Source organism: Rhinatrema bivittatum, chromosome 5 (assembly GCF_901001135.1).
Source record: "Rhinatrema bivittatum chromosome 5, aRhiBiv1.1, whole genome shotgun sequence".
NCBI lineage: Eukaryota > Metazoa > Chordata > Amphibia > Gymnophiona > Rhinatrematidae > Rhinatrema > Rhinatrema bivittatum.
Genome location: NC_042619.1, coordinates 49,214,553 through 49,228,627, shown reverse-complemented (window position 1 = coordinate 49,228,627; position 14,075 = coordinate 49,214,553). Strand labels below are relative to the sequence as shown.

Sequence of the window (14,075 nt, the reverse complement as noted above, 5' to 3'; positions counted from 1 at the left end):
TTCCCCAGGACAGGGCCTAATGGCCGCTCTCCCGGCCAGCCTTCGCCCTGCCCCACGCCTTTCACTTAGCCTGGCACTTTGGCGCGAATCGGGGGATACGCTCGTGGCCGAACCGTTTGTAAGATGCGCTCAGCGCGCGCACGGCCCGGCTACGCGCACAGCCCCCCCCCCCCCCCCCCGGTTTTTGCACTCGCAGCTTCTGAAAATTCGGGCACAAGTTGGAGGGGTTGGAGGGGTTTTTCTCTTGGCGGACATGTATATTACATTGTGAAATCTGCATTGTGGCTAAGTATATTTTTTGATTATTGCAAGGTTTTGATTATTGCAAGGTTCTGTGATTATTCCTGTGGGTTTTAATTTTCTTAGTCTGTTTCATTTCTTTATAGTTATTACTATTACTGTAGAAAGTAATTACTATTACTGTAGAAAGGTTCTGTGATTATTCCTGTCTGTTTTTAATTTTCTTTATAGTCTGTGTTTCATTTCTTTATAGTAAGTTATTAATCTAGTAAGTTGATTTGCTGTTTGAATAAAGCTAGAAGGAAAAAAAAAAAAAAAAAAAAAAGAAACCTCCAAGCAGAGAGCTCTCCAGCTTTTAAAACAGCTTTTAAACTCTCCCTTGGAGTTAGTTGGCACAAAAAATCGGTTCAAACTAAAAATTGGGGCATAAAGACTGTTTTTTAAAACAATTGACCAAAAGCAAAGGCAACAGTCCAGAAGTGCCCTACTTTACCCAGCTTGTCCCAGGCTAAACTGTTTGACTCCCTCCCTCCCTATCCCTCTACCCACCCACCCCTGGGGCTTGTTTTCTAATAAAGACTGCCTAACTTCCCATTGGCAGCGAGATAAATTAGTACATTGGTAACAGTCAAGGAAATACAAATCACAAACTACCAAGATGAGGACTATCCAATGTAACTGCTGTGGAGCCTTTATTCTGAGGGAAAGCATCTGGAAACTTAGAGCTTGCCCAATTTGTGCACAACTCTCTTCCTTGAAAATGGAGCTGACTGAGATAAAAGCTCAATTAGCATCAATTAAAAGTATTACACCCACATTGCATTACACAGATAATAATTCCCCAATATCACGGAAAAACCAGGAGTCAAGAAAAGGAGATCCATTAGGCTCAGGTAGGACCCACAGTCATCCATTCTTGACAGATGAGCAGCCAACAGGTACACCCTCCCACTCAAACAGGTCATTAAGAAATTCTTTACAATCCAGGATTACAGTGGGCTCTGGTAGAATTAGACCTGTGATGAGGAGACACACAATGTACCAAATGCAAAAAGAACAAGCCCTCTCTATATTAAAAACTGAGGAAGTTCTTGAGAAAAACATTGCAGTATTACCAGAAAAGAGAGAAAAAACACAATGCATGCAGTATTTCAAGATCCATAACCAAAAGAAAAATCTAATTGAGATGGATAACTCTGTCAACAGTGGCACAACTACAAACAGAAAGAGTAAAGTGAATAACAAATCTCAACTAATATCTCATAAGGAGTCCAGGAAAAGCAATAACCTTAAAGAGAGTACCTGGAAGGCTATGACCACAAATGCTCATAGTTTGGGAAATAAAATCCCAGATCTGCAGGCCCTAATGGCTGAGGCAGAATTGGACATTGTTGCTATCACAGAAACATGGTTCACAGAATCTCATGAATGGGATACAACAATACCAGGCTACAACTTGTTAAGGAAGGACAGAGAGGATAGAAAAGGGGGAGGTGTGGCTCTTTATGTCAGAAACAACATCCAAGCATCTGAGCTACAAGGAAGTTGGGGTAAAGAAGAAGCTCTATGGGTCGACCTAAAAAAAGATGACGGAGTGTCCATTTATATTGGAGTGGTGTACAGGCCTCCAAACCAAAAGGAAGAGCTGGACAGAGATCTGATTGAAGACATCCATAAGATAGGCAGGAAGGGAGAAGTGGTGATCGTGGGTGACTTTAATATGCCAGATGTAGACTGGAAAATCCCATCTGCAGAAACTAAAAATAGTAGAGCAATAATGGATGCCATGCAAGTATCTTTGTTCAAACAAATGGTGTTGGAACCCACGAGAGAAGGTGCTATACTCGACTTATTGCTCAATAATGCAGATAATGTCTCAGATGTCCAGGTGGGCGCCCACCTCAGCAGCAGTGATCATCGAACGGTATGGTTTAATATCACTAATAGAATAGGGAAAAGAACCACAAAGACCCGAGTTTTACAGTTCAAAAACACAGACTTTGAGGAAATGGGAAAGTACCTGGAGGAAGAACTTAAAGGATGGGAGAACGAGAGAGATGTGGATCAGCAGTGGACCAATCTAAAAGGAGCAATCACCAAGGCAACTGCTCTATATGTTAGAAACATAAAGAAAAGCAAAAGAAAATTGAAACCTATCTGGTTCTCAAAGGAGGTGGCTGACAAAATTAAAGCTAAAAGAACAGCATTCAAGAAATATAAAGGATCCCAAAGGGAGGAGCACAAAGAAGAATATTTGTATCAACTGAGGGAGACGAAGAAAACAATCAAGTTGGCAAAAAATCAAGCAGAAGAGAGGATTGCCAAGGAGATAAAAAATGGTGACAAAACATTTTTCAGATACATCAGCGAAAAGAGAAAGGTCCAAAGTGGTATAGTGAAATTGAAAGGTGGTAATGATCAATGTGTGGAGACAGACGAAGAAATGGCAGAAATATTAAACGAATACTTCAGCTCTGTGTTCACTAAAGAAGACCCTGGAGAAGGACCATCTCTACACAACAAGAAACTGGAGGGAAGTGGAATAGATGAAAATCCTTTTACAGTAGAAAATGTGTGGGAAGAGCTAAAGAACCTGAAAGTGGACAAAGCCATGGGGCCTGATGGGATTCATCCAAGGATATTGAGGGAGCTCAGAGATGTTCTGGCGGGTCCGCTGTGTGACCTGTTCAATAGATCCCTAGAAACGGGAGTGGTGCCGAGAGATTGGAGAAGAGCGGTGGTGGTCCCGCTTCACAAGAGTGGGAACAGGGAGGAGGCTGGCAACTACAGGCCGGTTAGCCTCACTTCGGTGGTGGGAAAAGTAATGGAGTCTCTGCTGAAAGAGAGAATAGTGAACTATCTACAGTCCGGAGAATTGATGGACCAGAGGCAACATGGATTCACCAGGGGAAGATCCTGTCAGACAAATCTGATTGACTTTTTTGACTGGGTAACCAAGGAATTGGATCAAGGAAGAGCGCTCGATATCATATACTTGGATTTCAGCAAAGCTTTTGATACGGTTCCGCACAGGAGACTGGTGAATAAAACCAGAAGCTTGGGAGTGAGTGACAAGGTGGTGACCTGGATTGCAAATTGGTTGACGGACAGAAGACAATGTGTGATGGTAAACGGAACCTTCTCTGAAGAGAGAGCGGTTTTAAGTGGTGTACCGCAAGGATCGGTGTTGGGACCGGTCCTGTTCAATATCTTTGTGAGCGACATTGCGGACGGGATAGAAGGTAAGGTTTGTCTTTTTGCAGATGACACTAAGATCTGCAACAGAGTGGACACGCCGGAAGGAGTGGAGAGAATGAGACGGGATCTAAGGAAACTGGAAGAGTGGTCGAAGATATGGCAGCTGAGATTCAATGCCAAGAAGTGCAAAGTCATGCATATGGGGAGCGGAAATCCGAATGAACTGTATTCGATGGGGGGGGAAAGGCTGACGTGCACGGAGCAGGAGAGGGACCTTGGGGTGATAGTGTCTAATGATATGAAGTCTGCGAAACAATGCGACAAGGCGATAGCAAAAGCCAGAAGAATGTTGGGCTGCATAGAGAGAGGAATATCGAGTAAGAAAAGGGAAGTGATTATTCCCTTGTACAGGTCCTTGGTGAGGCCTCACCTGGAGTACTGTGTTCAGTTCTGGAGACCGTATCTACAAAAAGACAAAGACAAGATGGAAGCGGTACAGAGAAGGGCAACCAGGAAGGTGGAGGATCTTCATCGCATGACGTACGAGGAGAGATTGAAGAATCTAAATATGTACACCCTGGAGGAAAGGAGGAGCAGAGGTGATATGATACAGACTTTCAGATACTTGAAAGGTTTTAATGATCCAAAGGCAACGACAAACCTTTACCATAAGAAAAAAATCAGCAAAACCAGGGGTCACGATTTGAAGCTCCAGGGAGGAAGATTCAGAACCAATGACAGGAAGTATTTCTTCACGGAGAGGGTGGTGGATGCCTGGAATGCCCTTCCGGAGGAAGTGGTGAAGACCAGAACTGTGAAGGACTTCAAAGGGGCGTGGGATAAACACTGTGGATCCATAAAGTCAAGAGGCCGCCAATGAAGAGTAGGTGACTCGCCAGAATGATGGCTACTGCCTGGAGACAATACCCTTATTCAATAAACATACACATGGTTACTGTGACTCCAACATCACTCTAAGCTTCAACAGCAAGAGGAAATGTGGAAAAAAGGATTTGCACTCTCAAAGACGGGAGTAGCTGGCTTGTTATGGCGGTTACTACCCCAAACCAAATATCCAAATTACTACCTCCACCTTCCTCTATTCCTGATGCCTTTCAACTAGCTTGATCACTCCATTCTTATACTTCACTTTCAATGCATATCCAGCATAGTTCTCTGCTTCAACAGCAGGGGAGAAGAAAAACTGTTACTTCACACATCCAGCAGAGCTCTCTGCTTAAACGGCAGGGGAGAAGAAAAAAGGATTCACACTCACAAAGAGGGGAGTAGCTGGCTTGTTACGACGGTTACTACCCCAAACCAAATGTGCCTGATACTTCACTTTCGATGCATATCCAGCATAGCTCTCTGCTTCAACGGCAGGGGAAAAGAAAAACTGATACTTCACGCATATCCAGCATAACTTCAACGGCAGGGGAGAAGAAAAAAGTATTCACACTCACAAAGCGGGGAGTAGCTGGCTTGTTACGGCGGTTACTACCCCAAACCAAATGTGCCTGATACTTCACTTTCGATGCATATCCAGCATAGCTCTCTGCTTCAACGGCAGGGGAGAAGATAAACAACCAATAAGGGCTGTATAACATAATCTGGGTAAAAACAAATAAGCATGGGTGTAGCTTGCTTATTGCGGCGGTTACTACCCCTACTACCTCTAACTAATCAAGCTAGATATTTCACTTGGATGCAGCTCCATCACCGCTCTCTACATTAATGGCGGGGGTGGAAGGGAATTAGAACCAAGAGCTAAGAGAAACAGATAAGTATGAGAGAAAAAATGAGGGAAGCTTGCTGGGCAGACTGGATGGGCCATTTGGTCTTCTTCTGCCGTCATTTCTATGTTTCTATGTTTCTAAGTGAACAGAAGCAGACCCAACCTCTTTAAAGTTAAACATGACAGCTTTCTGCAATTTTGAATGAAAAATTTCTATTTATATGTTGCTAACAGATTGAAAAAAAAACAAAAAAACTTTATATGGCATGTGCAAAAGTTTGGACACCCAACATTTCCTTTTTTCAGAAATAACAGCTTCCAAAAGTTTTCAGTAGCCAGCTAAGAGTATTTCTATTCTTGTTTTGGAATTTTTTCCCACTCTTTGCAGATTTCTTTTAGCTCAGACATATTCTTAGAGCTCCTTGCATGCATGCCCCACAGATTTTCAACTCTGGGGATTATGAAAACCATTCCAAAACATTCATCTTTCTTTCCTGTAAGTACTTCACGGTTGTGTCAGATCACCGTCTTGCTAAAATATCCAATCTCTTTTCAGCTTCAATTTCCTCACTGACTATGGAGCAATAACTTCTAGGATATGTTCCAAAACGTTTCAGGTTTATCAAAGGTTTTGTTTTGCTTACTTTAGATGATGACTTTTATGATAGTATTATAGAAAAGGTTGTTGTCCACAGGCCCACAATATAGCATGGGCCCGTGGATAACTACTCCAGTATCAGCTAAACTTCTGAACAGATCATTTGCTGTGATCTGTGTATTCTGTTTTACAGATCTGACAATCTTTCAGAAAGTTCTAGCAGAGATTTTTCTTGGTCTTCCAGATCTTGCCTTGACTTCAACAGTTCCATGTAACTTCCATTTCATAACAATGTTTCTGAAAGCGGAAATTGCTAGCTGGAAGCATTTGGAGATTTTTGTTAGAAATTTTCCCTGCTTTGTATGAATTAATTTCTTTTTCAAATGCTCAGACAGCTGCTGCTTAGAGAAGCCCATGGTTGTTGAAATAGAAGAAAAAAAATCACAACCTGAGAGGCTTAAAGGGTCAAAGTATTTTCTAAACTGTGGCATTGTTTTCACCTGACTAACTGAAGATCTAATGAGTCAATCACTTTTTGGGTTTTATTATAACTTTTTTTTTTAAAGGAATAATGAATTAACTGGAAGGGTGTCCAAACTTTTCTACAAGTCATACTCAGTTTTTTTTTTATTTTCAATCTATTAAAATCAATAAATAAAAAGTAATTTCAGAAAGCTGTCCTAACTGAATCACCTAAATCCTAGCTGAATCACCTAAAGCCGATCCTAACTGAATCACCGCAACAACTATTGAGAGACTTAATGTAAATAATTGCTCCTCTTACTGTTAAGTTACTCTAGCTTTTTTCTTCTCCCCCCAGTTCTAGCACCCTTGTTTTATTGTAACTTCATTGCTTCTCTCCACTTGTTAAATGTTCAAGGTTATTACACCCCCTGTTACCTGTAAACCAGCATGATGTGATTGTATCATGAATGCCGGTATAAAAAAGCTCTAAACAAATAAATAAATAAATACATAAATAAATAAAATTAATATTTAACTTTGCACCATGCAGAGCTTGTGTCAGCTTCTGTTCACTTAAAGATTCATTGAAACATACAATTTGAGCAAGGGTGCCTAAAATTTTGCATACAATTGTATATCCTTTATGGATGTAAACTCATGTCCTCCTCACAATTCACTGAAGCCAAGAGCATTTACATTTTATATAACATTGTGTGTGTGTGCATCTGTGTGTGTGGTGTGTATGGTTTAAATAAATTGCATATACTGAATTATAGTTAATACATAAATTGAAAATGCATCATTATAAACATACCTGTTTCTTCATCCATGCTAAATCTTCCAAGACCACTCCCATCCCTGATTGAGTACTGAATTTCTCCATCCCTTCCAGTATCTTCATCTCTTGCTACAATTTGCAATACACTTGTTCCAATGCGTGAATTTTCCTTTACAGAACCAATGACTGCGAAGTCAGGAAAATATGGGGTATGGAGATTTTCATTAACGTCCACTACTTCAACCTCCACAAATGACACAGAAGAGAGAGAAACTGGGCGTCCTTTGTCTTTAGCACGCACAGTTAAGTTGTAGAATTGTTGTTTCTCATAATCTAGTTCTTTGTTCAAACGTATTGCACCACTAGCTTTGTCTATTTCAAACTTTCCATTGTAATCATTTATCAATGAATACCGTACTTGTCCCCCTAATCCAAGGTCTGGATCTTGGGTTTCAAGCCAGGCTATTACAGTACCAACTGGAAGATCTTCGAGGACCTTAGCACTATAACTAGATGGTATAAAAACTGGAGAGCAATCATTAACATCATCCAAAAAAATCTTCAAAGTAACAACTGAAAACTGCTGATGACCATTTTCTGATTTGTCCCTGGCCTCAATTTTTAATGTATAGTTGGTTTTTGATTCCCTATCCAGTTGATCAGCTACATAAACTACTCCACTAGTGGTATTAATTGCAAATTGACTTGTATCAGTCAAAATTGAATAGGTTACTTCACCATTTAGTCCCATATCTCTATCTCGTGCTTCTACTTGAATTAGCTCTGTACCAACACTATTGCTTTCCAAAATGTTAACGGAATAACTGTCTTGTAGAAAAACAGGCTTATTATCATTTGCATCATCCACATTAATAGTCAACAATCTCCAAGAAGATTTCTGAGGGTTACCTAAATCATAAATTGTGATATTAAGGAGATACATGTCAGTCTTCTCCCGGTCCATTGGCATCAGGACTTTAAGTATCCCAGTTTCCATGTCAATATTAAAGCAGCTATCCATATTGCCATCAGAGATTGTATACAAAACTTTCCCATTGAACCCAGAATCCGTATCATAGGCCTTAATTCTAAGTATAGTAGCGCCAACTGGAAGATCCTCTCTAATGAACACATCAGAAGGAAATGATTTATCAAAGTGTGGAGCCTGTCTATTCATAGAATAAAAATCAAGAAAGCCATCTTCAAAATTCAACTTAACATTTGTTTTAGCCTTTTTGAGCAATTTCTCAGCTAGATTCTGTGCAACTCTAGTTTCTCTACAGCTAAAGCTTTTTGATAACACTTTTCCAGGTATAACCGATATGTTAATAAACATGGGGTCAGCAAAATTTTCTCCATCTGTGGCTATTACTTTAAGGACAAAGTTGCTGTTTTTCAAACCAGAATTCATCAAGGACTTTTTAAGTTGAAGGACACCAGAGTCTGGATTTAAATAAAAAAATCCAAGATCATTTCCAGAGATGATTTTGTACTTTACTAGTTCTAATTCATCAATATCTATTGCAGAAACAGCAGTAATGTGTCCACCAACTGGAAAGTCATAAGAAATTACCCCCTGACAAGCCACTTTTTCAAACAAGGGCTTATTGTCATTGATATTTCCTACATGTATAGTTACATTAACCTCACTCTCACGGCGATATGGTGACCCCCAGTCTGAAGCTCTGACTATAAACCTGTAGGTCTCTGGAGAGGACTCAAAATCTAATACTTCAGATGTTGTAATGATGCCTGTAAACTGGTTTATGTTAAAAGGTAATGAATTCAGACTAGCAATACTATATGTTATGTATCCATTTTCTCCCCTATCCTTGTCAAGTGCTGAAACAGATAAAATGCTAGTTCCTATAGGTACACTTTCATTGACAAATGACTCATAGGAAAGCTGCTTGAACTCTGGAGTATTATCATTGGCATCCTCTAATCTGACACTGACTCGTGCTTTTAGATCAGTTTCATTTTGTGTTATTTCTAGTTCAAAATGTTCCTTCTCGATGATGTTCAAATGGCGGGCGATGATGATTAGTCCTGTGCGGGGATTAATCTTAAAGTAGTCAGCATCCTCACTGTGCACTATTTTGTATTCCACATTTTCTGGTTCAGGTTTCAATTTCACAATAGCCACAACAACTCCAGGAGGAGAAAATTCATCAACTGTGACCTCATACAGCTCTTTTTCAAATTTTGCATCAGTAGTTCCTTTCATAGGATTAACAAGGTATACTATTTTCACTGAAGAAAATCTCTGAGGAGATCCTTTGTCTTTCGCTTGCAGAGTGAGGTTGTAACCATAGGAAAAGCTACTCCAGTCAATTGGCTGTCTTTCTTTAATTTTGTATTCATTAATCCATTTACCATCCTTCACCAGGTAAAACTGTTCTAAAGGATCTCCTGCCACAATTGAAACAGACTCAATCTCTCCATTAGCCCCCTCATCAATGTCATCTACTGTAACAATGGCATACGTAGGATCCTTGTCCAGTGGAAAGGGGATATGAGTAACCACATTTATAGTTGGGGCATGTTCATTTATACGTTCAATATGAACATAAAGCTTTGCAGTACTGCTAACGCCATTGTTCCCATAAAGTTTCATTCCACGGTCAACAGCAAGAATTTCCAGATCATATCTGTTCTTCTCATCGTAATTCAAACGCCCACTCAATGAGACGACACCACTGGTTGGATGAACTGAAAAAAGATCTACCTTGTTTTTAAAATAGTAATAAAATTCACCATTAGATCCAATATCTGCATCTGTAGCTGTCACCTGGGTGATACTAGTTCTTAGGGGAGTGCTTTCTGCTATTGTTACAGAATACGTTGTGGGAGAAAATAAGGGTCGCAGATCATTCATATCCAAAACCTGTATGCTTACTTTTGTCCATGCTTCTAGGTCTTCTCCTCTGACAGAACCTTTTATTACTAATAAATAGTTGTCCTGAATTTCTCTGTTTAATATAGCAGAATTTCCACCTTTAGTTCTTATTCTCAGAAAACAGAAGTCTCCAATTACAACTTCCTCTGCTTTGAAAAAACCTTCTTCATCTCCAGACACTATCCTGTATTTGACATCCCACGAAAGATCTGCTAAGGCAATACCCATTTTATTTTGGCTGTTAAGATAGGTCCTTGCTGCAGAGTTCTCGTACACGGTTGCATTGTATATGGAATATGTGAAGTGAAAACTAGGTGACAATGCCCCTTGAAGACCCTGGCAGAAGCTGGTAAAAATCTTGAGCAGCAGAAGGGTCAGGCAAGAAAGAGACAGCTGTGTGTCTGCCCAGCAGCCCATATTTACAGCCATTCCATCATTCTTCTATCCTAAAAAAAAAAAGAAAGAAGAAAATAAACTATGGAATCATAGAAACAGATTATAACAGCAGATGAAGACCACCAATCCCACCTATTCTGTCAGTTTTCCCTTACTGAAAGTTCATATCTTCCTTTCTTCTATCGGGTATACATACTTACGTCCTAAAATCTTTCATCTTAGGGTTTATGGTGCAGACTCTGACAATTTTAGAAACTTTCATCAACCCACCTCTACAATATGTATAGTCTTTTGCAGATGTGGCCTCCAGAATTCGGCAATACCCCAAGTTTAGTTACAAAGATGTGTACAAAAGTATCACCAGCTCCTTTTTCTGCTGGCTGTACCTCTCTCTGGGTACTCCGAAATTCCTCTGGCTTTCATCATTGCTTTGTCAAACAACTTCAGAACCAAAAAAATATGTAATGCATATACATTTGAATTTATAAAACACCTCTTCTCAAAGCGGTCTGTTATAGAAAGAAAAAGGTACGTTACAATCAGCTATGTAACAGTCTGTCGTGCTAAAAAAATTAAAAAGCCTACACAAGTACAAAGAAATGGACAATATCACTCATTCTGGAGAGGATGAATGCAGAAAATGGGTCTAGAAGAGACATTAAAAGAAAGATTAAGAAAGAAATAAGTGCAAGTGGATAGTGGTAATTGGCTCCAAAGAATATTTTTTCAATTAGTGACCATTAAAGTCAAGAGTTAGAAATTGAGATGAATGGAGCACAATGGAGGGGGTTGATAGGATTATAGGAAATAAATAAAATACAGCAGTTTCTGGTGTGCCTTCAGACCAGATCAGCTGTGCCACAGAAAAATCAATATTGCCTGATACTCAGATCCAGACCAGCACTTGGGCTCTGTTCTCATTTTCCTTCCATTTTCTACCATTCTGGGTGGATGAGTACATCAATTCCTATATATAATTAAACAGTACCTCTCCTTCCCTCCACGTCTTATACCTGATCTATCAACCTTTTTTCTTATCACTACCTTATGTATATCCAGAATTTGTTACAGGGTTAGCCTCCACCATCTCCACTGGTAGACAATGTCAGGCATTGTCGCCTTTCCCTTTGAATCTTATAGGACAAATACTTCATCCAGCTCTCGGGCCTCCTTCCGTGTCTTATTACCAAGTATTTTAATGGTCCCCACAGCCAACAAAATGAGTACATCTTTTATCCAAAACATATGGAACATGCTAAAGCTGTGTCTAGTAAGGCAGAGTCAAGCAAAGGCAGCATGGTTTCTAATTACTGTCTTGGGAATCAGAAACATTGATGATTGAAAAACAGCAGGTTGCAAGAAATAATATGAGATATACTAGTGGTGCAAGGGAATGGGAGAGAATAGGAAATGAAATGGAGGTGCTGAGTTAAAAAGAAAGGGGGTAATAAAATTGAATTGATTCATATATGCCATTGGCATAGAATTAATATAAGACCACACCATGCATAGATGTGTAAACAAGCAAAAAAACAAATAATATTTTGGCTTTTTTCCACTGTATGTTAAATACATCCTTAATCATCACTAAAACAAAAAATAGATTCAAACAGTCCTCTTTGGGGTAGATTTTCAGACGAGCGCGAACAGCCTACTTTTGTTTGCGCTCCAGGCGCAAACAAAAGTACGCTGGATTTTAGTAGATACGCGCGTAGTCGCGCGTATCGGCTAAAATCCTGGATCGGCGCGCGCAAGGCTATCGATTTCGTATAGCCTGCGCGCGCCGAGCCGCGCAGCCTACCCCCGTTCCCTCCTAGGCCGCTCCGAAATCGGAGCGGCCTAGAAGGGAACTTTCCTTTGCCCTCCCCTCACCTTCCCCTCCCTTCCCCTACCTAACCCACCCGCCCGGCCCTGTCTAAACCCCCATCCTACCTTTGTCGGGGGATTTACGCCTCCCGGAGGGAGGCGTAAATCCCCGCGCGCGAGCGGGACTCCTGCGCGCCGGGCCGCGACCTGGGGGCGGGTACGGAGGGCGCGGCCACGCCCCCGGACCGCCCCGGGCCGTAGCCACGCCCCGTACCCGCCCCCAAAACGCTGCCGACACGCCCCCCGCAACGCCGCGCGCTCCGGCCCCGCCCCCCGACACGCCTCCCGACACGCCCACTCCGAAAACCCCGGGACTTACGCGAGTCCCGGGGTTCTGCGCGCGCCGGTGAGCCTATGTAAAATAGGCTCACCGGCGAGCAGGGCCCTGCTCGCGTAAATCCGCCCGGTTTTGGGCGGATTTACGCGAGCAGGGCTCTGAAAATCCGCCCCTTTGTGTTTAGGCCTTTGGACACCATTGTTTACATTTAAGGCAGTACAATTCTGTGCAAAATATCTTGGCAACCTTGGAAAATCAGAATGTGTACAAAATTACAGAAGGATCTAAAAATATTCTATTTCCTACAACTAATATATTACATAGAAACAGACACACAGAATATAACGGGAGACACACATTAACACCCATTTAGTCTATTCAAATAATCTCTAACTGCAAAATGCCATACACCCCAACTGATCTCTAGATTTACTTAAGAAAAGAAGATTTGCCATACTGGGTCATTCCAAAAGTCCATCAAGCCAGTATCCTGTTTCCAACTGTGGCCAATCCAGTGCATAAGTACCTGGCAGAAACCTGAAAGGTTAAAAGATTTCATGCTGCTTATCCCTGGGATGAGTTGTGGATTTCCCCAAGTCCACCTTAATAATGATTTATGGACTTTTCATCCAGGAACTTGTCCAAACCTTTTTTAAATCCAGCTACACTAACTGCTTTTACCACAACCTCCAGCAATAAATTCCAGAGTTTAATTATACATTGAATAAAAATATTTTCTCCTATTGGTCTTAGTAGCTTCATTGCATGTTCCCTAGACTTTATAAGTTCTGAAAGAGTAAACAACAGATTCACATTTACCTGTTCCACCCAACTTATAATATAGACTTCTATCATATCTCCCTTCAGCCATATTTTCTCCAGGCCAAAAAGCACTAACCTCTTTTACTTTTCCTCATAAGAGAATCATTCCATCCCGTTTATCATTTTGGTTGCCCTTCTCTATATATTTTCTAATTTTGAGATATGGTGACCAGAATTACACACAATACTCAAGTGCGGTCACAACATGGAGACATACAGAATCATTATGATAATATCTCTGTACACGGTTGCATTGGCTCCAAAGAATATTTTTTCAATTAGTGACCATTAAAGTCAAGAGTTCCTTTCCGAATAGTTTCTAGCACTATTTCCTTTCTTGGTACTGCCACATTTTGAGCGGAGGATTTCAACATATTATCCACAATGATGCAGCGAGGGCGCCGCCCACCGCCATGTTTCTCCCGGACCTCTCTAAGGGCACGCGCACACTCCATGGCCCTTTAAGGACGACAGGGCAGGAACCTCTAGGGCGTCTACCCATGATGACATCACTAGCCCTGGACGCTTAAGCACCATCGGGGCCTGACTCTAATCGACTTGGCAACGAGTTCTCTCTTTGCTGAATCCTGCTGCTCTCTCTACAGACATCGGTTCCTGCTTCCAGCTTCCCGTGGCGTGAGACACTCTCGGGTACCCGCTCCTCGGGGGCCCTGCTCCAGTCTCTGACTATCCGCTCCTCGGATGGCCCTGCACCTTGGATACTGTCTACCTTCCCCTGCTTCTCGGGGGCAGCTTCAGGAACTACTCTGCTTGTCAGCCTCCACTTCTGTGTTATCTGCT

The 14,075-nt window shown here is 41.4% G+C and overlaps 1 protein-coding gene across 3 annotated transcripts in view; it reads right to left on the bottom strand.

Annotated features, from left to right (window-relative positions):
• FAT3 (FAT atypical cadherin 3) overlaps positions 1–14,075 on the bottom strand; it is a 1,056,928-nt gene that overhangs the window by 885,082 nt on the left and 157,771 nt on the right. For all 3 annotated transcript variants that reach the window (XM_029602305.1, XM_029602306.1, XM_029602307.1), the window contains exon 2: positions 7,051–10,359. In XM_029602305.1, the coding sequence (XP_029458165.1) occupies positions 7,051–10,342 (3,292 nt within the window). In that variant the 5' untranslated portion in view covers positions 10,343–10,359. The remainder of the gene's footprint in view (positions 1–7,050; positions 10,360–14,075) is intronic.